The following is a 26310-nucleotide window of genomic DNA, read 5'->3' on the forward strand; positions in this document are numbered from 1 at the left end:
TCCTATACTCAATTCCTCCATCCTATGCCCAATTCCACCATCCTATACCCCATTCCTCTATCCAATACCCCATTCCTCCATCCTATACCCAATTCCTCCATCCTATACCCAATTCCTCCATCCTATGCCCAATTCCACCATACAATACCCCATTCCTCCTACCAATACCCCATTCCTCCATCCTATACTCAATTCCTCCATCCTATGCCCAATTCCACCATCCTATACCCCATTCCTCTATCCAATACCCCATTCCTCCATCCTATACCCCATTCCTCCATCCTATACCCCATTACTCCCTCCTATACCCCCATTCCTCTCTCCTATATCCAATTCCTCCATCCGATACCGCATTCTTCCATCCTATACCCAATTCCTCCATCTTATACCCCATTCCTCCCTCCTCTATCCAATTCCTCCATCTTATACCCCATTCCTCCCTTCTACACCCAATTCCTCCATCCAATACTCCATTCCTCCATCTTATATCCTATTCTTCCATCATATACCCCATGCCTCCCTCATATACCCCATTCCTCCCTCCTATACTCCATTCCTCCATCTTACAGCCAATTCCTCCATCCTATACTCCATTCCTCCATCTTATATCCCATTCCTCCATGCTATACCCCATTCTTCCCTCCTACACACAATTTCTCCATATTATACCCCAATCCGCCCTCCTATACCCCATTCCCCCATCCCATACCCCATTCCTCCATCTTGTACCCCATTCCTCCCTCCTATACCCAATTCCTCCATTCCTCCATCTTATATCCCATTCCTCCATCCTATACCCCATTCCTCTCTCCTATACCCCATTCCTCTCTACTATACCCCATTCCTCTCTCCTGTACCCCATTCCTCCATCTTATATCCCATTCCTCCCTCCTACACCCAATTCCTCCCTCCTATACTCCATCTTATACCCCATTCCTCCCTCCTATACCCCATTCCTCCTACCAATACCCCATTCCTCCATCCTATACTCAATTCCTCCATCCTATGCCCAATTCCACCATCCTATACCCCATTCCTCTATCCAATACCCCATTCCTCCATCCTATACCCAATTCCTCCATCCTATACCCAATTCCTCCATCCTATTCCCCATTCCACCCCCCTATACCCCATCCCCCCTCCTATACCCCATTCCTCTATCCTATACCCCATTCCTCCCTCCTATGCCCCATTCCTCCATCCTCTACCCAATTCCTTCATCTTATACCCCATTCCTCCGTTCTACACCCAATTCCACCATCCAATACTCCATTCCTCCATCTTATATCCTATTCCTCCATCCTATACTCCATTCCTCCATCTTATATCCTATTCCTCCATCATATACCCCATGCCTCCCTCATATACCCCATTCCTCCCTCCTATACTCCATTCCTCCATCTTACAGCCAATTCCTCCATCCTATACTCCATTCCTCCATCTTATATCCCATTCCTCCATGCTATACCGCATTCTTCCCTCCTACACCCAATTTCTCCATCTTATACCCCAATCCTCCCTCCTATACCCCATTCCTCCATCCCATACCCCATTCCTCCATCCTGTACCCCATTCCTCCCTCCTATACCCAATTCCTCCATCCTATACTCCATTCCTCTCTCCTATACCCCATTCCTCTCTACTATACCCCATTCCTCTCTCCTGTACCCCATTCCTCCATCTTATATCCCATTCCTCCCTCCTACACCCAATTCCTCCCTCCTATACTCCATCTTATACCCAATTTCTCCCTCCTACACCCCATCATACCCAATTCCTCCATCCTATTCCCCATTCCACCCCCCTATACCCCATCCCCCCTCCTATACCCCATTCCTCTATCCTATACTCCATTCCTCCCTCCTATACCCCATTCCTCCATCTTATATCCCATTCCTCCATGATATATCCCATTCCTCCATGATATACCCCATTCCTCTCTCCTATACTCATTCCTCCATCTTATATCCCATTCCTCCATGATATATCCCATTCCTCTCTCCTATACTCCATTCCTCCATCTTATATCCCATTCCTCCATGATATACCCCATTCCTCTCTCCTCTACTCCATTCCTCCATTGTATGTCCCATTCCTCCATGATATACCCCATTCCTCTCTCCTATACCCAATTCCTCCATCCTATACTCCATTCCTCCATCTTCTATCCTATTCCTCCATCCTATACTCCATTCCTCCATCGTATAGCCAATTCCTCCATCCTATACTCCATTCCTCCATCTTATATCCCATTCCTCCATGATATATCCCATTCCTCTCTCCTCTACTCCATTCCTCCATCTTATATCCCATTCCTCCATGATATACCCCATTCCTCTCTCCTATACGCCATTCCTCCATCTTATATCCCATTCCTCCATTATATACCCCATTCCTCTCTCCTCTACTCCATTCCTCCATCGTTTGTCCCATTCCTCCATGATATACCCCATTCCTCTCTCCTATACCCAAATCCTCTATCCTATACTCCATTCCTCCATCTTATATCCTATGCCTCCATCCTATACTCCATTCCTCCATCGTATAGCCAATTCCTCCATCCTATACTCCATTCCTCCATAGTATGTCCCATTCCTCTATGATATACCCCATTCCTCTCTCCTATACCCAATTCCTCTCTCCTGTACCCCATTCCTCTATCTTATATCCCATTCCTCCCTCCTACACCCAATTTCTCCCTCCTATACCCCATCATACCCAATTCCTCCATCCTATTCCCCATTCCACCCCCCTATACCCCATCCCCCCTCCTATACCCCATTACTCTATCCTATACCCCATTCCTCCCTCCTATACCCCATTCCTCCCTCCTATACCCCATTCCTCCATATTATATCCCATTCCTCCATGATATATCCCATTCCTCCATGATATACCCCATTCCTCTCTCCTATACTCCATTCCTCCATCTTACAGCCAATTCCTCCATCCTATATTCCATTCCTCCATCTTATATCCAATTCCTCCATGCTATACCCCATTCTTCCCTCCTACACCCAATTTCTCCATCTTATACCCCATTCCTCCCTCCTATACCCCATTCCTCCATCCAATACCCCATTCCTCCATCCTATACCCCATTCCTCCATCCAATACCCCATTCCTCCATCTTATATCCTATTCCTCCATCCTATACCCCATGCCTCCATCCTATACTCCATTCCTCCATCTTATATCCAATTCCTCCATGCTATACCCCATTCTTCCCTCCTACACCCAATTTCTCCATCTTATACCCCATTCCTCCCTCCTATACCCCATTCCTCCATCCCATACCCCATTCCTACATCTTGTACCCCATTCCTCCCTCCTATACCCAATTCCTCCATTCCTCCATCTTATATCCCATTCCTCCATCCTACACCCCATTCCTCTCTCCTATACCCCATTCCTCTCTACTATACCCCATTCCTCTCTCCTATACCCCATTCCTCCATCTTATATCCCATTCCTCCCTCCTACACCCAATTCCTCCCTCCTATGCTCCATCTTATACCCAATTTCTCCCTCCTATACCCCATCATACCCAATTCCTCCATCCTATACCCAATTCCTCCATCCTATGCCCCATTCCTCCCTGCTAGACCCCATACCCCCCTCCTATACCCCATTCCTCTGTCCTATACCCAATTCCTCCCTCCTATACCCCATTCCTCCCTCCTATACCCAATTCCTCCATCCTATACTCCATTCCACCATCTTATATACCATTCCTCCATGATATACCCCATTCCTCTCTCCTATACTCCATTCCTCCATCTTATGTCCCATTCCTCCATGATATACCCCATTCCTCTCTCCTACACCCAATTCCTCCATCCTATACTCCATTCCTCCATCTTCTTTCCTATTCCTCCATCCTATACTCCATTCCTCCATCGTATACCCCATTCCTCCATCCTATAACTAATTCCTCCATCCTATACCCAATTCCTCCATGTTATACCCCATTCCTCCCTCCTACACCCAATTTCTCCATCTTATACACAATTCCTCCCTCCTATACCACATTCCTCCCTCCTATACTCCATTCCTCCATCTTGTACCCCATTCCTCCCTCCTATACCCAATTCGTCCATTCCTCCATCTTATATCCCATTCCTCCATCCTATACCCCATTCCTCTCTCCTATACCCCATTCCTCTCTCCTATACCCCATTCCTCCATCTTATATCCCATTCCTCCCTCCTACACCCAATTCCTCCTACCAATACTCCATTCCTCCACCCTATACCCAATTCCTCCATCCTATGCCCAATTCCACCATCCTATACCCAATTCCTCCATGTTATACCCCATTCCTCCCTCCTACACCCAATTTCTCCATCTTATACACAATTCCTCCCTCCTATACCACATTCCTCCCTCCTATACTCCATTCCTCCATCTTGTACCCCATTCCTCCCTCCTATACCCAATTCGTCCATTCCTCCATCTTATATCCCATTCCTCCATCCTATACCCCATTCCTCTCTCCTATACCCCATTCCTCTCTCCTATACCCCATTCCTCCATCTTATATCCCATTCCTCCCTCCTACACCCAATTCCTCCCTCCTATACTCCATCTTATACCCCATTCCTCCCTCCTATACCCCATTCCTCCTACCAATACCCCATTCCTCCATCCTATACTCAATTCCTCCATCCTATGCCCAATTCCACCATCCTATACCCCATTCCTCTATCCAATACCCCATTCCTCCATCCTATACCCAATTCCTCCATCCTATACCCAATTCCTCCATCCTATGCCCAATTCCACCATACAATACCCCATTCCTCCTACCAATACCCCATTCCTCCATCCTATACTCAATTCCTCCATCCTATGCCCAATTCCACCATCCTATACCCCATTCCTCTATCCAATACCCCATTCCTCCATCCTATACCCCATTCCTCCATCCTATACCCCATTACTCCCTCCTATACCCCCATTCCTCTCTCCTATATCCAATTCCTCCATCCGATACCGCATTCTTCCATCCTATACCCAATTCCTCCATCTTATACCCCATTCCTCCCCCCTCTATCCAATTCCTCCATCTTATACCCCATTCCTCCCTTCTACACCCAATTCCTCCATCCAATACTCCATTCCTCCATCTTATATCCTATTCCTCCATCATATACCCCATGCCTCCCTCATATACCCCATTCCTCCCTCCTATACTCCATTCCTCCATCTTACAGCCAATTCCTCCATCCTATACTCCATTCCTCCATCTTATATCCCATTCCTCCATGCTATACCCCATTCTTCCCTCCTACACACAATTTCTCCATATTATACCCCAATCCTCCCTCCTATACCCCATTCCCCCATCCCATACCCCATTCCTCCATCTTGTACCCCATTCCTCCCTCCTATACCCAATTCCTCCATTCCTCCATCTTATATCCCATTCCTCCATCCTATACCCCATTCCTCTCTCCTATACCCCATTCCTCTCTACTATACCCCATTCCTCTCTCCTGTACCCCATTCCTCCATCTTATATCCCATTCCTCCCTCCTACACCCAATTCCTCCCTCCTATACTCCATCTTATACCCCATTCCTCCCTCCTATACCCCATTCCTCCTACCAATACCCCATTCCTCCATCCTATACTCAATTCCTCCATCCTATGCCCAATTCCACCATCCTATACCCCATTCCTCTATCCTATACCCCATTCCTCCCTCCTATGCCCCATTCCTCCATCCTCTACCCAATTCCTTCATCTTATACCCCATTCCTCCGGTCTACACCCAATTCCTCCATCCAATACTCCATTCCTCCATCTTATATCCTATTCCTCCATCCTATACTCCATTCCTCCATCTTATATCCTATTCCTCCATCATATACCCCATGCCTCCCTCATATACCCCATTCCTCCCTCCTATACTCCATTCCTCCATCTTACAGCCAATTCCTCCATCCTATACTCCATTCCTCCATCTTATATCCCATTCCTCCATCCTATACCCCATTCCTCTCTCCTATACCCCATTCCTCTCTACTATATCCCATTCCTCTCTCCTGTACCCCATTCCTCCATCTTATATCCCATTCCTCCCTCCTACACCCAATTCCTCCCTCCTATACTCCATCTTATACCCAATTTCTCCCTCCTACACCCCATCATACCCAATTCCTCCATCCTATTCCCCATTCCACCCCCCTATACCCCATCCCCCCTCCTATACCCCATTCCTCTATCCTATACTCCATTCCTCCCTCCTATACCCCATTCCTCCATCTTATATCCCATTCCTCCATGATATATCCCATTCCTCCATGATATACCCCATTCCTCTCTCCTATACTCATTCCTCCATCTTATATCCCATTCCTCCATGATATATCCCATTCCTCTCTCCTATACTCCATTCCTCCATCTTATATCCCATTCCTCCATGATATACTCCATTCCTCTCTCCTCTACTCCATTCCTCCATTGTATGTCCCATTCCTCCATGATATACCCCATTCCTCTCTCCTATACCCAATTCCTCCATCCTATACTCCATTCCTCCATCTTCTATCCTATTCCTCCATCCTATACTCCATTCCTCCATCGTATAGCCAATTCCTCCATCCTATACTCCATTCCTCCATCTTATATCCCATTCCTCCATGATATATCCCATTCCTCTCTCCTCTACTCAATTCCTCCATCTTATATCCCATTCCTCCATGATATACCCCATTCCTCTCTCCTATACGCCATTCCTCCATCTTATATCCCATTCCTCCATTATATACCCCATTCCTCTCTCCTCTACTCCATTCCTCCATCGTTTGTCCCATTCCTCCATGATATACCCCATTCCTCTCTCCTATACCCAAATCCTCTATCCTATACTCCATTCCTCCATCTTATATCCTATGCCTCCATCCTATACTCCATTCCTCCATCGTATAGCCAATTCCTCCATCCTATACTCCATTCCTCCATCGTATGTCCCATTCCTCTATGATATACCCCATTCCTCTCTCCTATACCCAATTCCTCTCTCCTGTACCCCATTCCTCTATCTTATATCCCATTCCTCCCTCCTACACCCAATTTCTCCCTCCTATACCCCATCATACCCAATTCCTCCATCCTATTCCCCATTCCACCCCCCTATACCCCATCCCCCCTCCTATACCCCATTACTCTATCCTATACCCCATTCCTCCCTCCTATACCCCATTCCTCCCTCCTATACCCCATTCCTCCATATTATATCCCATTCCTCCATGATATATCCCATTCCTCCATGATATACCCCATTCCTCTCTCCTATACTCCATTCCTCCATCTTACAGCCAATTCCTCCATCCTATACTCCATTCCTCCATCTTATATCCAATTCCTCCATGCTATACCCCATTCTTCCCTCCTACACCCAATTTCTCCATCTTATACCCCATTCCTCCCTCCTATACCCCATTCCTCCATCCAATACCCCATTCCTCCATCCTATACCCCATTCCTCCATCCAATACCCCATTCCTCCATCTTATATCCTATTCCTCCATCCTATACCCCATGCCTCCATCCTATACTCCATTCCTCCATCTTATATCCAATTCCTCCATGCTATACCCCATTCTTCCCTCCTACACCCAATTTCTCCATCTTATACCCCATTCCTCCCTCCTATACCCCATTCCTCCATCCCATACCCCATTCCTACATCTTGTACCCCATTCCTCCCTCCTATACCCAATTCCTCCATTCCTCCATCTTATATCCCATTCCTCCATCCTACACCCCATTCCTCTCTCCTATACCCCATTCCTCTCTACTATACCCCATTCCTCTCTCCTATACCCCATTCCTCCATCTTATATCCCATTCCTCCCTCCTACACCCAATTCCTCCCTCCTATGCTCCATCTTATACCCAATTTCTCCCTCCTATACCCCATCATACCCAATTCCTCCATCCTATACCCAATTCCTCCATCCTATGCCCCATTCCTCCCTGCTAGACCCCATACCCCCCTCCTATACCCCATTCCTCTATCCTATACCCAATTCCTCCCTCCTATACCCCATTCCTCCCTCCTATACCCAATTCCTCCATCCTATACTCCATTCCACCATCTTATATACCATTCCTCCATGATATACCCCATTCCTCTCTCCTATACTCCATTCCTCCATCTTATGTCCCATTCCTCCATGATATACCCCATTCCTCTCTCCTACACCCAATTCCTCCATCCTATACTCCATTCCTCCATCTTCTTTCCTATTCCTCCATCCTATACTCCATTCCTCCATCGTATACCCCATTCCTCCATCCTATAACTAATTCCTCCATCCTATACCCAATTCCTCCATGTTATACCCCATTCCTCCCTCCTACACCCAATTTCTCCATCTTATACACAATTCCTCCCTCCTATACCACATTCCTCCCTCCTATACTCCATTCCTCCATCTTGTACCCCATTCCTCCCTCCTATACCCAATTCGTCCATTCCTCCATCTTATATCCCATTCCTCCATCCTATACCCCATTCCTCTCTCCTATACCCCATTCCTCTCTCCTATACCCCATTCCTCCATCTTATATCCCATTCCTCCCTCCTACACCCAATTCCTCCTACCAATACTCCATTCCTCCACCCTATACCCAATTCCTCCATCCTATGCCCAATTCCACCATCCTATACCCAATTCCTCCATGTTATACCCCATTCCTCCCTCCTACACCCAATTTCTCCATCTTATACACAATTCCTCCCTCCTATACCACATTCCTCCCTCCTATACTCCATTCCTCCATCTTGTACCCCATTCCTCCCTCCTATACCCAATTCGTCCATTCCTCCATCTTATATCCCATTCCTCCATCCTATACCCCATTCCTCTCTCCTATACCCCATTCCTCTCTCCTATACCCCATTCCTCCATCTTATATCCCATTCCTCCCTCCTACACCCAATTCCTCCCTCCTATACTCCATCTTATACCCCATTCCTCCCTCCTATACCCCATTCCTCCTACCAATACCCCATTCCTCCATCCTATACTCAATTCCTCCATCCTATGCCCAATTCCACCATCCTATACCCCATTCCTCTATCCAATACCCCATTCCTCCATCCTATACCCAATTCCTCCATCCTATACCCAATTCCTCCATCCTATGCCCAATTCCACCATACAATACCCCATTCCTCCTACCAATACCCCATTCCTCCATCCTATACTCAATTCCTCCATCCTATGCCCAATTCCACCATCCTATACCCCATTCCTCTATCCAATACCCCATTCCTCCATCCTATACCCCATTCCTCCATCCTATACCCCATTACTCCCTCCTATACCCCCATTCCTCTCTCCTATATCCAATTCCTCCATCCGATACCGCATTCTTCCATCCTATACCCAATTCCTCCATCTTATACCCCATTCCTCCCCCCTCTATCCAATTCCTCCATCTTATACCCCATTCCTCCCTTCTACACCCAATTCCTCCATCCAATACTCCATTCCTCCATCTTATATCCTATTCCTCCATCATATACCCCATGCCTCCCTCATATACCCCATTCCTCCCTCCTATACTCCATTCCTCCATCTTACAGCCAATTCCTCCATCCTATACTCCATTCCTCCATCTTATATCCCATTCCTCCATGCTATACCCCATTCTTCCCTCCTACACACAATTTCTCCATATTATACCCCAATCCTCCCTCCTATACCCCATTCCCCCATCCCATACCCCATTCCTCCATCTTGTACCCCATTCCTCCCTCCTATACCCAATTCCTCCATTCCTCCATCTTATATCCCATTCCTCCATCCTATACCCCATTCCTCTCTCCTATACCCCATTCCTCTCTACTATACCCCATTCCTCTCTCCTGTACCCCATTCCTCCATCTTATATCCCATTCCTCCCTCCTACACCCAATTCCTCCCTCCTATACTCCATCTTATACCCCATTCCTCCCTCCTATACCCCATTCCTCCTACCAATACCCCATTCCTCCATCCTATACTCAATTCCTCCATCCTATGCCCAATTCCACCATCCTATGCCCAATTCCACCATCCTATACCCCATTCCTCTATCCTATACCCCATTCCTCCCTCCTATGCCCCATTCCTCCATCCTCTACCCAATTCCTTCATCTTATACCCCATTCCTCCGGTCTACACCCAATTCCTCCATCCAATACTCCATTCCTCCATCTTATATCCTATTCCTCCATCCTATACTCCATTCCTCCATCTTATATCCTATTCCTCCATCATATACCCCATGCCTCCCTCATATACCCCATTCCTCCCTCCTATACTCCATTCCTCCATCTTACAGCCAATTCCTCCATCCTATACTCCATTCCTCCATCTTATATCCCATTCCTCCATCCTATACCCCATTCCTCTCTCCTATACCCCATTCCTCTCTACTATATCCCATTCCTCTCTCCTGTACCCCATTCCTCCATCTTATATCCCATTCCTCCCTCCTACACCCAATTCCTCCCTCCTATACTCCATCTTATACCCAATTTCTCCCTCCTACACCCCATCATACCCAATTCCTCCATCCTATTCCCCATTCCACCCCCCTATACCCCATCCCCCCTCCTATACCCCATTCCTCTATCCTATACCCCATTCCTCCCTCCTATACCCCATTCCTCCATCTTATATCCCATTCCTCCATGATATATCCCATTCCTCCATGATATATCCCATTCCTCTCTCCTATACTCCATTCCTCCATCTTATATCCCATTCCTCCATGATATACCCCATTCCTCTCTCCTCTACTCCATTCCTCCATTGTATGTCCCATTCCTCCATGATATACCCCATTCCTCTCTCCTATACCCAATTCCTCCATCCTATACTCCATTCCTCCATCTTCTATCCTATTCCTCCATCCTATACTCCATTCCTCCATCGTATAGCCAATTCCTCCATCCTATACTCCATTCCTCCATCTTATATCCCATTCCTCCATGATATATCCCATTCCTCTCTCCTCTACTCCATTCCTCCATCTTATATCCCATTCCTCCATGATATACCCCATTCCTCTCTCCTATACTCCATTCCTCCATCTTATATCCCATTCCTCCATTATATACCCCATTCCTCTCTCCTCTACTCCATTCCTCCATCGTATGTCCCATTCCTCCATGATATACCCCATTCCTCTCTCCTATACCCAAATCCTCTATCCTATATTCCATTCCTCCATCTTATATCCTATGCCTCCATCCTATACTCCATTCCTCCATCGTATAGCCAATTCCTCCATCCTATACTCCATTCCTCCATCGTATGTCCCATTCCTCTATGATATACCCCATTCCTCTCTCCTATACCCAATTCCTCTCTCCTGTACCCCATTCCTCCATCTTATATCCCATTCCTCCCTCCTACACCCAAATCCTCCCTCCTATACCCCATCATACCCAATTTCTCCCTCCTATACCCCATCATACCCAATTCCTCCATCCTATTCCCCATTCCACCCCCCTATACCCCATCCCCCCTCCTATACCCCATTCCTCTATCCTATACCCCATTCCTCCCTCCTATACCCCATTCCTCCCTCCTATACCCCATTCCTCCATATTATATCCCATTCCTCCATGATATATCCCATTCCTCCATGATATACCCCATTCCTCTCTCCTATACTCCATTCCTCCATCTTATATCCCATTCCTCCATGATATATCCCATTCCTCTCTCCTATACTCCATTCCTCCATCTTATATCCCATTCCTCCATGATATACCCCATTCCTCTGTCCTATACCCAATTCCTCCATCCTATACTCCATTCCTCCATCTTATATCCTATTCCTCCATCCTATACTCCATTCCTCCATGTTATAGCCAATTCCTCCATCCTATACTCCATTCCTCCATCGTATAGCCAATTCCTCCATCCTATACTCCATTCCTCCATGTTATATCCTATTCCTCCATCCTATACTCCATTCCTCCATGTTATATCCAATTCCTCCATCCTATACTCCATTCCTCCATGTTATATCCTATTCCTCCATCCTATACTCCATTCTTCCATCGTATACCCAATTCCTCCATCCTATACTCCATTCCTCCATCTTATGTCCCATTCCTCCATGGTATACCCCATTCCTCTCTCCTATACCCAATTCCTCCATTCCTCCATCTTGTATCCCATACCTCCATCCAAAACACCATTCCTCCATCTTATATCCCATTCCTACATCCTGTACCCCATCCCTCCCTCCTACACCCAATTCCTCTCTCCTACATCCAACTCCTCCATCCTATACCGCATTCTTCCATCCTATACCCAATTCCTCCATCTTATATCCCATTCCTCCCGCCTACACCCAATTCCTCCATCTTATACCCCATTCCTCCCTCCTACAGTGCATTCAGAAAGTATTCAGACCCTTCACTTTTTTCACATGTTGTTTTGTTGCAGCCTTATGCTGAAATCGTTTAAATTCATTTTTTCCCTCATCAATCTGCACTCAATACCCCATAATGACAAAGAGAAAACAGGATTTTAGAAAGTTTTGCAAATTTATTAAAAAGAAAAAACTGAAATATCACATTTACATAAGTATTCATACCCTTTGCTATGACATTTGAAATTTAGCTCAGGTGCCTCCCATTTCTCTTGATCATCTTTGAGATGTTTCTACACCTTGATTGGAGTCCACCTGTGGTAAATTCAATTGATTGGACATGATTTGGAAAGGCACACACCTGTCTATATAAGGTCTCACAGCTGACGATGCATATCAGAGCAAAAACCAAGCCATGAGGTTGAAGGAACTGCCTGCAGAGCTCAGAGACAGGATTGTGTCGAGGCACAGATCTGGGAAAGCCTACAAAAAATCTCTGCTGCATTGAAGGTTCCCAAGAGCACAGTGGCCTCCATAATTCTTAAATGGAAGAAGTTTGGAACAAGCAGGACTCTTCCTAGAGCTGCGGCCGCCTGGCCAAACTGAGCAATCGGGGGAGAAGGGCCTTGGTAAGAGGTGACCAAGAACCCGATGGTCACTCTGGCTGAGCTGCAGAGATCCTGTGTGGAGATGGGAGAAACTTCCAGAAGGACAACCATCACTGTAAAGCACGGCGTTACGCGCGCTGCTTGCGAGCAAGGAGGAAGCGGACAAGCGGTAACTTATAAGCGTCTTTATTTCAGGAGCTCACTGTAACACTCGCGCGCTCCGGGCTACGCGCCCGGTGTATATCATGAGGCCACGCCTACCCCTCGGGCGTGGCCACCGCCCACTTGGTGCGTGGAATGATGTCACCACGCCAGTGGGCTTTTGTGTCCGCCACACGCGCCCCCCCAGAATTCCCGCGCACCTGGAGGGCCAGTTTGCGGGGCAGACGAATGACGCGGCCGAAGCGCCCCCTGGCGATCGGCGGCGTCCGGGGTGCAGGGATGCCAGGTGGGATGCCCCTGGCTGTCCCTGGGATGGGTGCAGGACCAGGGGGCGGCGTGGCGGCGGGGCTGGGCGGTGCCGGGGGTCCGCCCGCAAGGGGGCGGCCCCGACGTGGGGGTCGGGCCACTGGCGGTGGATGGTCCACGTCGAGGTGGGCCGGCTTGAGGCGGTCTACCGAAACGCGGTCAGGAGTACCGCCGATGTCCAGGGTGAAGTGCTTCGCCCCGGTCTCCAGCACGCGGAAAGGCCCGTCGTACGGGGGCCGCAGTGGTGTCCGGTGGGCATCGTGGCGGACGAAGACGTACTCCGCCGTGCGAAGCTCCGGGGCGACGTGCGTCGGTGGGTGCCCGTGGCATGCCGTTGGCACCGGGGCGAACCTCTGGGCGGTCTCTTGCAGAGCGGAGCGCTGCTGTGCCGCGGACCATGGTGCCGTGGAGTCGGGGAGGAACTCGCCCGGCACCCGCAGCGGTTGCCCGAAGACCAACTCCGCCGCGGATGCACGCAGGTCCTCCTTGGGCGCCGTCCGGAGGCCCAGCAGGACCCAGGGGAGCCTGTCGACCCAGCCGCCGTCGCGGAGGGTGGCCCGGAGCACGACCTTCAATGAGCGGTGAAATCGCTCACACAGGCCGTTAGCCTGGGGGTGGTAGGCCGTGGTTCGGTGCAGCCGGACCCCGAGCCCCTGCGCGACCGCCCCCCAGAGCTCCGAGGTGAACTGGGGGCCGTGGTCGGACGAGATGTCTGAGGGGGCGCCGAACCGGGCGACCCAGGTGGCGATGAAAGCCTGCGCGACATCGGCCGCCGTTGTCGACGCCAAGGGCACGGCCTCCGGCCACCGGGTGGTGTGGTCCACCATGGTGAGGACATAGGTGAAACCCCGCGAGGGGGGCAGAGGTCCCACCAGGTCCACGTGGACGTGGTCAAACCGGCGTTCCGGCACCGTGAACGGGGCCAACGGGGCCTGGGTGTGCCGGTGCACCTTGGCGCGCTGGCACGCGAGGCACGTCCTGGCCCAGCCGCGGACGGCCTTCCGGAGGCCATGCCAGACGAACTTGTCAGCGATCAGCCTTTGGGAGGCCCTCGCGCCCGGGTGGGACAGGCCGTGGATGGCGTCAAACACCTGGCGCTGCCAGCCCGCGGGCACGATGGGGCGAGGACGCCCGAGGGAGACGTCGCACAAGAGGGCCGTGCCCGCGCCGTCGAACGGCACCTCGGTGACGCGGAGGCCCGTGACGGCGGTCCGCAAGGCCTGGACGTCGGGGTCAGCGGCCTGGTCCGCTGCCATCCGGGCATAGTCGATGCCGAGGTGGACTGCGTGGGCGACGGCCCGGGAAAGGCAATCCGCCACCGGGTTGTCCTTCCCCACGACGTGCTGGATGTCCGTCGTGTACTCGGACACGGCCGAGAGGTGACGCTGCTGCCGGGCCGACCACGGCTCGGTGACCTTGCCCATCGTGAAGATCAGCGGCTTGTGGTCGACGAAGGCAGTGAATGCACGGCCCTCGAGCAGATGGCGGCAGTGCCTGACCGCCAAGTGAAGCCCGAGCAACTCGCGGTCGAAGGTACTGTAACGGCGTTCGGGCGGGCGAAGCTGCCGGCTAAAGAACGCCAGCGGTTGCCAAGCTCCACGCACCCATTGCTCGTGCACCGCACCCACCGCGTAGTCCGAGGTATCGGTGGTGAGGGCGATCGGTGCATCGGGCGCCGGGTGCGCGAGCATGGTGGCGTTAGCCAAGGCGAGCTTCGCGCCCGTGAACGCCGTGTCCATCTGCTCGGTCCAGGTAACGTCGCCTTTGCCCGGCTTACCTCGGAGAGCTTCGTGCAGGGGGCGCAGGAGCTGGGCGATACGGGGCAGGAACCGATGGTAAAAGTTCACCATGCCCAGGAACTCCTGCAGCCCTCTGATCGTGCGGGGGCGCGGAAACCCCTTCATCGCCTCCACCTTGGCCGGCAGGGGGATGCCTGGTGACACGGTGCCCCATAAAATCGATTATGGCGGCGCCGAACCGGCACTTTGCGGGGTTCACAATCAGGCCATGCTGGCCCAGGCATTCGAAGAGCGTGCGGAGGTGGCGTAGGTGCTCTTCGCGGGACGCGCTGGCGACGAGGATATCGTCCAGGTAGACGTAGACAAAATCCAAGTCGCGCAGGACGCTGTCCATCAGTCGCTGGAACGCCTGAGCCGCATTATTCAGACAGAAGGGCATGCGCAGGAACTCGAAGAGTCCGAATGGCGTGATGACCGCCGTCTTCGGGACGTCCTCCGGCCTGACGGGGACCTGATGGTAGCCGCGTATGAGGTCCACCTTCGAGAAGAAGGACATGCCCGCCAAACGGGCGGAAAAGTCCTGAATGTGGGGGACGGGGTAGCGGTCGGGAGTCGTGGCGTCATTGAGACGGCGATAGTCCCCGCACGGTCGCCATCCCCCGCCGGGCTTCGGCACGATGTGCAGCGGCGATGCCCAAGCGCTCTCTGAGCGCCGAACGATGCCGAGTCGCTCCAGGGTAGCGAACCCCACTTTTGCCACCGCCAGCTTCGTCGGCTCGAGGCGGCGTGCCCGGGCGTAGACCGGTGGCCCGACGGTGGGGATGTGATGGGCCACCCCGTGCTTGACGGCCCCCGCCGAGAAGGTGGGCCGCGTGAGGGCCGGGAAGCCGGCGAGGAGGCGGGTGAATGCGTCCGCTGCCGGAAGCGTACAGACCAACGTGGCCGGAACCGAACCGTTCGGCAAGCCGCTTGGCAAGCCGCTCGTTGAGCTGCTCGACGAGCTGGGCAACGCACAAGCGAGCGAGCTGAACGTCTCGGCCTGGACAAGACGTCTGCGCTTGACATCGACCAGGAGCCCATTAGCGCATAGGAAGTCCGCGCCAAGCAGTGCCATGGGCACGTCGGCGGTGACGAACGTCCATCGGAAAACCTGCCCTCCGAACCGCAGAGAGAGGCAGCGTTTTCCGTACGTACGGATGGGCGTCCCGTTCGCGGCAAGCAGCGCGGGGCCCCCACCCGCGGCGTGCTTGTCTGATGTGCCGGCGGGAACGACACTCACCTGCGCTCCCGTGTCGCACAGGTAACGGCGCCCGGAGAAGGTGTCCGTTATGAACAGCAGGCTGCTCGAACGGCTGGCGCTCATCGCCACTATTGAGCGCCGGCCCGGGCGTTTCCCGACCTGTTGAAGGAGCATGGCGGATGACACTGCCGAGCTTCGTGGCCGAACTTGGCGTGGAACCAGCACCAGGTGGTGGAGCTGGAGGAGCGCGGCTGGCTCCGCCAGGCCGGTGGAGTTGGCGGGTTTCCCCGCGGTGGCGGTTTTCGCCGCGGCGGTGGGCGGGGCGTGGCGGCGGTCACGAGGTGCGTATCAGCATGCTGCGTATGCTGTATAAGCTGATGCTGTGGATCAGCAGCATCAGCAGCATCAGCCTCGAGGGCCGTGACGGCCACGCCGACTCTCGCCCGCGTGTCCGAAGCGGCGAAGTACCTGTCCGCCTCGGCTGCCAATGCTCGGGGTTCCGTAAGTCCGGTCCCGGCCAACGCGAGGCGAACCTGCGCTGGAAGTTGGCGACGGAAAAGCGCCCGGAATAGAGAACCGGGGGCTTCGTCGCCCAACAGTGACAGCATATGGTCCATTCGGACCGACGGGCGCGTGTCACCGAGCTCGGGGAGATCCAGGAGGCGGTCGGCCCGTGCGTCGTCCGTGAGGCCAAACATGGCTAGGAGTAGCAGCTTGAGTGCCTCGTACTTGTGGCCGTCCGGTGGGTGGCGAAGGACGGACACAACTCGAGCGGCCGTGCCGGGCCCGAGGGAGGCGACGACGTGGCAATAGCGCGTGTCATCGCATGTGAGGCGCCGAAGCTGAAATTGGGCTTCGGCCTGGACGAACCAGACTTCGGCCTGAGCCTCCCAAAATTCGGGAAGTTTGATGAAGTTGGCCATGGCAATGGCGTCGCGTGTGGAAGGATCGCTCCGGCAGATCCAACGTCGAGGGGGTCACCAGTAAAGCGCAGCGTTACGCGCGCTGCTTGCGAGCAAGGAGGAAGCGGACAAGCGGTAACTTATAAGCGTCTTTATTTCAGGAGCTCACTGTAACACTCGCGCGCTCCGGGCTGCGCGCCCGGTGTATATCATGAGGCCACGCCTACCCCTCGGGTGTGGCCACCGCCCACTTGGTGCGCGGAATGATGTCACCACGCCAGTGGGCTTTTGTGTCCGCCACAACTGCAACACTCCACCGATCTGGGCTTTATGGCAGAGTGGCCAGACGGAAGCCTCTCCTCAGTGAAAGACACATGGAAGCCCGCTTGGAGTTTGCAAAAAAGCACCTGAAGGACTCTCAGACTGTGAGGAACAAGATTCTGTGGTCTGATGAAACCAAGATTGAACTGTTTGGTTTCCGTCTGGCCACTCTGCCATAAAGCCCAGATCGGTGGGGTGTTGCAGTGATGGTTGTCCTTCTGGAAGTTTCTCCCATCTCCACACAGGATCTCTGGAGCTCAGCCAGTGACCATCGGGTTCTTGGTCACCTCTCTTACCAAGGCCCTTCTCCCCCGATTGCTCAGTTTGGCCGGGCGGCATTAAACTTATAACATTATAACATCACAATGACTCTCTTATAACATATAACATGCTTATAACATTAAACAAAGTAATTTGGAGGAATCCAGACATCCATGAGGTAAGTTTTACTTACAGAACTGAGCGAAGATCTACTGTAGTCTATATACCCCACAATTGTTGGGGTTGTGCTGATTTACCAAGCAACTAGCTAGCGCTTGCCAAGCCAGCCGTTCCTTAACGGTTTTAAATGGAGTGCTTGCTTGAATGCTTAAACCACTTAGCGATCTCTCCACAAGAAACTTGGTAAATGAACACACACCCAATGTTCTTGAAACCCGACCATAGATCTACTGTAATCCATATACCCCAAAGACGAATGACCCTTCTTGCCGCTCTCGAAGTGAGCAGGTGTTTACGCCGTCATGACATCTATTCGTAATGACGTAGAATGACGGCCGGACACAAAACTTCCGCTACTTTAATATTTATAAGATGTATATTTAACCTCCAGTAACGTTGTAGTCACGACAAAGGGATTAGTTTTATGATTAGATTTACTATAATAATAACGTTGTAGCGGTTACCGGAAGCATGACACAATTACCTTGCACCGGCCGATGACGCAACCGGCGAGCGGTCACTTGTCCGGACTCGCCCGCGCGTGTCCAGACTTGCCTTTCCCGGGCGAACACTTGGCTTACCTATTTGCATACCACGCCCCGCCTGAGAGGCGTGGCTTTTGTGTGTTGAACTTTACTTATAAATTGCCGCCCGTTCGATGGGCTGATTCAGTGCTTTTGAGTTCTTTCGAGTTGAGCTAAAATAAATAGCTCAGTGAAAGTTCGTTCCTGGTGTCGTCCATTTTGTCCGGCTAAATCGTGTGAGCATAGCTCCCACAATTGGTGACCCCTTTTCAAGAACATGGCGACGGAGTCATCTGTAGCTTTGAAGCTCCCGGGCTTTTGGGAATCGCACGCGGCCGTCTGGTTCGCCAAAGTGGATTCTCAATTCGCCCTGCGGAACATTACAGAGGACACGATGCGCTACCACCATGTGGTCTCCGCGCTCAACGCCTCCACCGCTGCCCGGGTCCTGAGCTTCCTACAGAACCCACCGAACGCCGACAAATACGGCGCGCTCAAAGGCCTACTCCTCGGTGTGTTTGGACTCACGAAGACCGAACGCGCGCGACAACTGCTCGATCTCCCGGAGCTGGGCGAGGCCCGTCAATCCGAACGCATGGACCACATGCTTGCTCTTCTCGGTGACCACAGCCCGGACTTCCTCTTCCGCGAGCTGTTCCTCCGGCGGCTACCCGGGCAGGTACGGTTAGCTTTGGCTAACTCGCCCATCACGGACCCTCGCGCCCTGGCCAAGGAGGCCGATAAATTTTTCTCGGCCAGGCGACACGTCGGAGCGGCCGTCTGGAACCCTGGGCCGACCGAGGCAATGCCCGCACCACGACCGGCGCCACCACCGGCCGAGTCAGCGCCACTGGCGGCAGCGGCCGCCGCGACACCCCGTCGACCGAACCCGACGTGACCGCCGGAGCCGCCACCATAGCGGACCATGTGCTATTACCACGCCAGGTTTGGGCAGAAGGCCAGAACGTGCCGCCCACCGTGCACTTTCGGCAGATCAGGAAACGACCAGACCGGCGCTCGCTGCCTGCCATGAGCGTCGGCCATTCAGGCAGCCTTCTGTTTATCACGGACACAGCACCCGGGCGGGCGTTTTTTGTGTGACACCGGCGCTCAGCTGAGCGTGATACCCACCTCGGTGCAGGACAAACAGGCCGCGCTGTGCGGCCCCGCCTTGGTCGCCGCAAACGGCTCCTCCATCCGCACCTTCGGTTCGCGCAGCGTCGCATTCTGCTTCGGGGCCAGCGCTTCAGGTGGGACTTCATCACGGCGAACGTGCCCATGGCGTTGCTGGGTGCAGATTTTCTTTGCGCTCATGGGCTTTTGGTCGACGTCAAACGGCGTTGGCTCATCAACGCGGTGACCTTCAGCTCGCTCGCTTGCTCATTGAGCGGCTCCGCTCCGACCAAGCTGGCCTGCGCGCTCCCGGCCGTGGACGATTTCACCCGCCTACTCGCCGAGTTGCCCGCCCTCACGCAGCCGACATTTTCGGCCGTCGCCGTCAAGCACGGCGTCGAACACCACATCCCGACCACAGGTCCACCGGTCTACGCCAGGGCTCGCCGCCTCGACCCTGCCAAACTCGCCGTGGCGAAGGCGGAATTCGATGCGCTGGAGCGATTGGGCATTGTGCGGTGTTCGAATAGCGCGTGGGCCTCGCCCCTGCACATCATGCCCAAACCAGGTGGCGGATGGCGACCATGCGGTGATTACCGCCGCCTCAACGACGCCACCACCCCCCGACCGGTACCCGATACCACACATACAGGACTTTTCCACCCGTTTGGCGGGGCGGGTGATCTTTTCCAAGGTCGACCTCATTCGGGGCTACCACCAGTTACCCGTCCAGCCGGCCGACATGCCGAAGACGGCGGTAATTACACCTTTTGGCCTCTTCGAGTTCCTTCGCATGCCGTTCGGCCTTAAGAACGCGGCCCAGGCCTTCCAGCGGCTGATGCGCAGCGTGCTGCGCGACCTCACCTTCCTTTTCGTCTACTTGGACGACATTCTCATCGCCAGCACTTCCCGGGCGGAGCACCTCATCCACCTGCGCACGCTTTTTGAGCGCCTCGGCCAGCACGGCCTCATCATCAACCCGGCGAAATGTCAGTTTGGCATAACGGCCGTCGACTTCCTGGGGCACCGCATTACGAAGCGCGGGGCGGTCCCGCTGCCTACCAAGGTGGAGGCAGTCACAAGTTTCCTGCGCCCCTGCTCCATCAAGGCCCTACAGGAATTTTTGGGGATGGTAAATTTCTACCACCGGTTCGTGCCTCGTGCCGCCCAACTCATGCGCCCCCTGTACGAAGCCCTTCGGGGCAAGCCGGCCAAGCACGACGTCGCCTGGACCACAGAGATGGACGCGGCATTCACGGGCGCTACGCTGGCCCTTGCTAACGCGACCATGCTGGCGCACCCGGCGCTCGACGCACCCATCGCCCTCACCACGGACGCTTCCGACTACGCGGTGGGCGCCGTGCATGAACAGTGGGTGAATGGGGCTTGGCAACCGCTGGCCTTCTTCAGCCAGCAGCTTCGCCCTAACGAGTGCAAGTATAGCGCTTTCGACCGCGAGCTCCTCAGCCTTTACCTGGCTGTTCGCCACTTCCGCCATCTTTTGGAGGGCCGCCCGTTCACGGCGTTTGTGGACCACAAACCCCTGGTCTTCGCCATGGCCAAGGTTACGGAGCCATGGTCGGCCCGACAGCAGCGCCACCTCTCCGCCATGTCCGAATCTACGACGGACATCCGGCACGTCGCGGGCAAGGACAACGCTGTGGCCGATTGCCTCTCCCGGTCTGGCGCGAACGCCGTCCACCTGGCGGCTGACCAGACCGCCATCCCCACGGTGCAAGCCCTCCGGACAGCCGACACAGGCCTGCGGTTGGCCGACGTCCCCTTTGAGGACACTGGCACAGTTCTCCTGTGCGACGTTTCCCTGGGCCAACCTCGCCCCATCGTGCCCACCGGATGGCAGCGGCACATTTTTGACGCCCCCCACGGCCTTTCCCACCCAGGCCGGAAGGCGTCGCAGAAGCTCGTGGCAGCAAAGTTCGTCTGGCACGGGCTCCGTAAGGACGTCTGCGACTGGGCCAACGCCTGTGTCGCCTGCCAACGCGCGAAGGTCCACCGGCACACTCAGGCCCTGTTGGCACCATTCGACGTGCCCGCGCGGGACTTCGACCACGTCAATGTGGACCTGGTGGGACCCCTTCCCTCCTCGCGGGGCTTTGCCCACCTCCTCACGATGGTGGACAGGGCCACCAGGTGGCCGGAGGCCGTCCCGCTGGCATCAACGACATCCACCGATGTGGCGCAGGCCTTCATTGGCACCTGGATTGCCCGTTTTGGCGTGCCCTCGGACATCTCCTCCGACAGAGGCCCACAATTCGCCTCCAAGCTTTGGGGCACGGTCGCCCAGGCCTTGGGGGTCAAGATACACCGCACCACGGCCTACCACCCCCAAGCCAACGGCTTGTGCGAGCGGTTCCACCGCTCGATGAAGGCCGCTCTCAGGGCCAGCCGCCAGGACGACGGTTGGGCCGACAGGCTCCCGTGGGTCCAATTGGGCCTCCGAACGGCCCCTAAAGAGGACCTCCAGGCTTCCACCGCCAAGCTGGTCTACGGCAAGCCACTGCGCGTGCCAGGCGAATTCATCCCTGACGCCACCGGCCCCTGGTCCGCGGCTCGCCAATGCTCGGTCCTCCAAGAGTCCAAGAGGCCGCCAGGAGATTTCCCCCTGTGCCCACGTCCCACCATGGCTGCCCCCAACCCCACGTCCCCCCAGCACTTCGCACTGCAGAGTACATTTTTATCCGGCACGACGCACACCGGGGACCGCTCCGGCCGCCATACGATGGACCTTTCCGGGTCCTGAAGAGGGACGACAAGTTGTTCATCATCGACATCGGCGGCAAGCTGGACCGCATCTCCGTGGACCGCCTCAAGCAGGCCCATTTGGACCTCGACCAACCTCCATGGTTGGCCCTTCCTCCACGATGGGGCCGTCCCCCGTCAACCAAGCCCCCCGCCCGAACATACACCGCCACGCCACCTACCACCCCCACACGAATCGCAAGGGGTCGTTTCGGCTGGGTCATCAAGACCCCCCTCAAACTGACTCTCCCGGTGCATGTTAATTCTGGGGGGGGCGCATGTAGCGGTTACCGGAAGCATGACACAATTACCTTGCACCGGCCGATGACGCAACCGGCGAGCGGTCACTTGTCCGGACTTGCCCGGGCGTGTCCAGACTTGCCTTTCTCGGGCGAACACTTGGCTTACCTATTTGCATACCACGCCCCGCCTGAGAGGCGTGGCTTTTGTGTGTTGAACTTTACTTATAAATTGCCGCCCGTTCGATGGGCTGATTCAGTGCTTTTGAGTTCTTTCGAGTTGAGCTAAAATAAATAGCTCAGTGAAACTTCGTTCCTGGTGTCGTCCATTTTGTCCAGCTTTATCGTGCGAGCATAGCTCCCACAACGTCACGTTGTTATTACGAAAATTATATTATTTTTTAAAAACCGAGGTTAATCCCTTACTTCCGCGGTTAAACCGCTTCAATCCATCAACTTCCCATTCACCACATTGGGATTAAAGTGTTATGGTTATATTTACTATAATATTATTATTATTATTATTATTACGAAAACGATACAACTGAAACGATACACTACTGTATTAAGAAACCTGGGCTTAATTTTTGTCTGAAACGGCCCAAAGGTGATGCATGAAGCCTAAGGCCTATACATACCGGATTGTTGGAAGAGACGTAACGTCGATGCTTTCGATATTTGATGGTCATTTTAACAATTGGTTTGTTTGTGTTTCACACTGAATGAAAAACGTAAAGGTAGAGGATGGCGTTCCTGATATATGACAGGTTCGACGATATGTTCGGCATGAACGGCATATAAATCAAAATGGCGGTCTGTGGAGAATCAGGTGCCATAATGACATCAGACGTAATCACATCACCCTGTCATGTGACTAGATTCTCAACTGTGATTGGTATACGTTTGAAAGGACACACATACCTACATACATGCATACATACATACATATATTATGTATACATACATACAGTCACGTGAAAAAGTAAGTACACCCCATGTAAAGTTTTGACTTTTTCAACATATTTCAACATGCAGCTATTTGATCTTCATTTCAACAATATTGATAGATAAAGGTGATATAATATAACAAATAACATGAAACATTTACATTTTGTAGTCCATTGTATAATTTAAATAAACATAAAAGCAAATTTCGCATGTGGAAAAAGTAAGTACCCCCTTGGCTCTAATAGGTGGTATTGCCCCCTTTGGCAGAAACAACCTCAAGTAGGCGTTTCCTATAACTGTCTACCAGTCTCTGATATCGACTGGGAGAAATTTTTGCCCACTCCTCCATGCAGAATTCTTTCAGCTGTGCGATGTTTGAGGGGTTTCTTGCATGCACAGCTCGTTTCAAATCCCCCCAAACCATCTCGAAGGGATTTAGATCCGGGCTTTGACTTAGCCATTCCAGAACCTTCCATTTCTTTCTTTTCAGCCATTCCTTGGTGGATTTACTGGTATGTTTAGGGTCATTGTCATGTTGCAAGGTCCACCTTCGGTTGAGCTTCAACTTTCCGACAGATGGCCTCACATTATCCTCAAGCACCCTCTGGTACAATGAAGAATTCATAGTGGATTCTATGATGGTGAGCTGCCCAGGCCCTGATGCAGCAAAGCTGCCCCAAACCATAATATTTCCACCACCATGCTTTACAGTTAGTATCAGGTTCTTGTGGTCAAATGCTGTCTTTGGTTTTCGCCAAACATGTCTTCTGGTACTGTGGCCAAATAGCTCTACCTTTGACTCATCTGTCCAGAGCACATTGTTCCAGAAGTGCTGGTCTTTGCCTCGGTGTTCATTGGCAAACTTTAGTCTTGCCCTGATGTTCTTTCTGGACAGCAAAGGTTTCCTCCTGGCACACCTCCCATGTAGATCAATACATTTTGTGCAGCCTCTTTCTAATGGTAGACTCGTGCACTTTGACATCAACAGTGGCAAGAGCTACCTGTTGGTCCTGTGATGACATTCTGGGGTTCTTAGAGACTTCTTTCAGCATCTTGCGGTCTGCTCTAGGGGTGAACTTGCTGGGGCGGCCTGGCCTGAACAAGTTGGCAGTTGTTTGGAATCTTCTCCACTTGTAGATGATCTTCTGGACAGTCGAATGATTGATTTCAAATTGTTTGGAGATCTTTTTGAATCCCTTCCCAGACTCGTAGGCATCTATAGCCTTCTTTCTGAAGGCCTCAGAGAGCTCTTTTGATCTAGGCATGGTGACGCCGCACACTTCAACAACAAAGAGCAAACCAAACTAAATGTCTGAGGTTTAAATAAGCCGGGTTCCTCCAAGATCCTCTCTGACGATGTTCTAATCATTTGCACCTGAGCTGGTGCACCTGATTCTAATTTTAGGTATTTGAAGTAGTGATAAATGTAGGGGTGTACTTACTTTTTCCACATGCAAAATTTGCATTTATTTTTATTTAAATTATACAATCGACTACAAAATGTAAATGTTTCATGATATTTGTTATATTATATCACCTTTATCTATCAATATTGTTGATATGAAGATCAAATAGCTGTATGTTGAAATATGTTGAAAAAGTCAAAACTTTACATGGGGGGTACTTACTTTTTCACGTGACTGTACATACATACATGCATACATACATACATACATACATACATACATACATGCATGCATACATGCATACATACATGCATACATACATACATACATACATGCATACATACATACATACATGCATACATACGTGCATACATACATGCATACATACATGCATACATACATACGTGCATACATACATGCATGCATACATGCATACATACATGCATGCATACATACATACGTGCATACATACATACACATACATACATACATACATACATACGTGCATACATACATACATACATGCATACATACATGCATACATACATGCATGCATACATGCATACATACATACATACATACATACATGCATACATACAGTCATACATACATACATGCATAGACTGTTCTAGGCGGCTCTGCCTGATGGGCTATGCCGTAAAAATAGGACCGCGAGTCCTGAAGGTCACCTGCATCAGGAGCAACAGTAACTGAAACCCCCCACACACCTTGATGTTTAATGTCGTGTACACATTCCAGTCGAGCTAATAATCCCTTTAAATGGCAACCGGGAACATGGCTCATATACGTAGCAGGTAACTTGAATATGGCACACACACCTGTGCAACGATTGCATATGACTGCACCGGAGAATATCCAACAAGACGAGGACATTTCATTCGAGACAAACAATCTTACCTGAAAGAGGAGTAATGGACAAAGTAGCAGCCGGAAAATCATCTTGCGCACCTGTCGTGCTTATGCTGGCAATGTCAATGGTGTTCACCTGCAGAGGTGGGCAGAGATGCAGCCGTGTGCGTGTTTGTGAGCATCGGTGCTGAGTGCAATTGTACCTAGTACACCCTTATCAGATGGATGATCGTTTGAAGAGGGGCAAAGGTGCTCATTATGTCACATCTCCTGACAGGTATTAGCCAATTGAACGAGACAACCTGCCGCAAGAAACGATTTACTGCGATGTTCACATG

At 52.1% G+C, this 26310-nt stretch overlaps 1 protein-coding gene across 1 annotated transcript in view; it reads right to left on the reverse strand.

Annotated features, from left to right (window-relative positions):
- The window catches only part of NPC1L1 (NPC1 like intracellular cholesterol transporter 1), a 157284-nt gene extending 131096 nt beyond the window's left edge, over positions 1-26188 (reverse strand). The window contains exon 1 of the mRNA XM_068130146.2: positions 26021-26188. Coding sequence (XP_067986247.2) covers positions 26021-26062 — 42 coding nt within the window. The 5' untranslated portion in view covers positions 26063-26188. The remainder of the gene's footprint in view (positions 1-26020) is intronic.
- Positions 26189-26310: the final 122 nt, after the last annotated feature.

Source organism: Myxine glutinosa, chromosome 11 (assembly GCF_964187855.1).
Source record: "Myxine glutinosa chromosome 11, kmMyxGlut1.1, whole genome shotgun sequence".
Classification (NCBI taxonomy): domain Eukaryota; kingdom Metazoa; phylum Chordata; class Myxini; order Myxiniformes; family Myxinidae; genus Myxine; species Myxine glutinosa.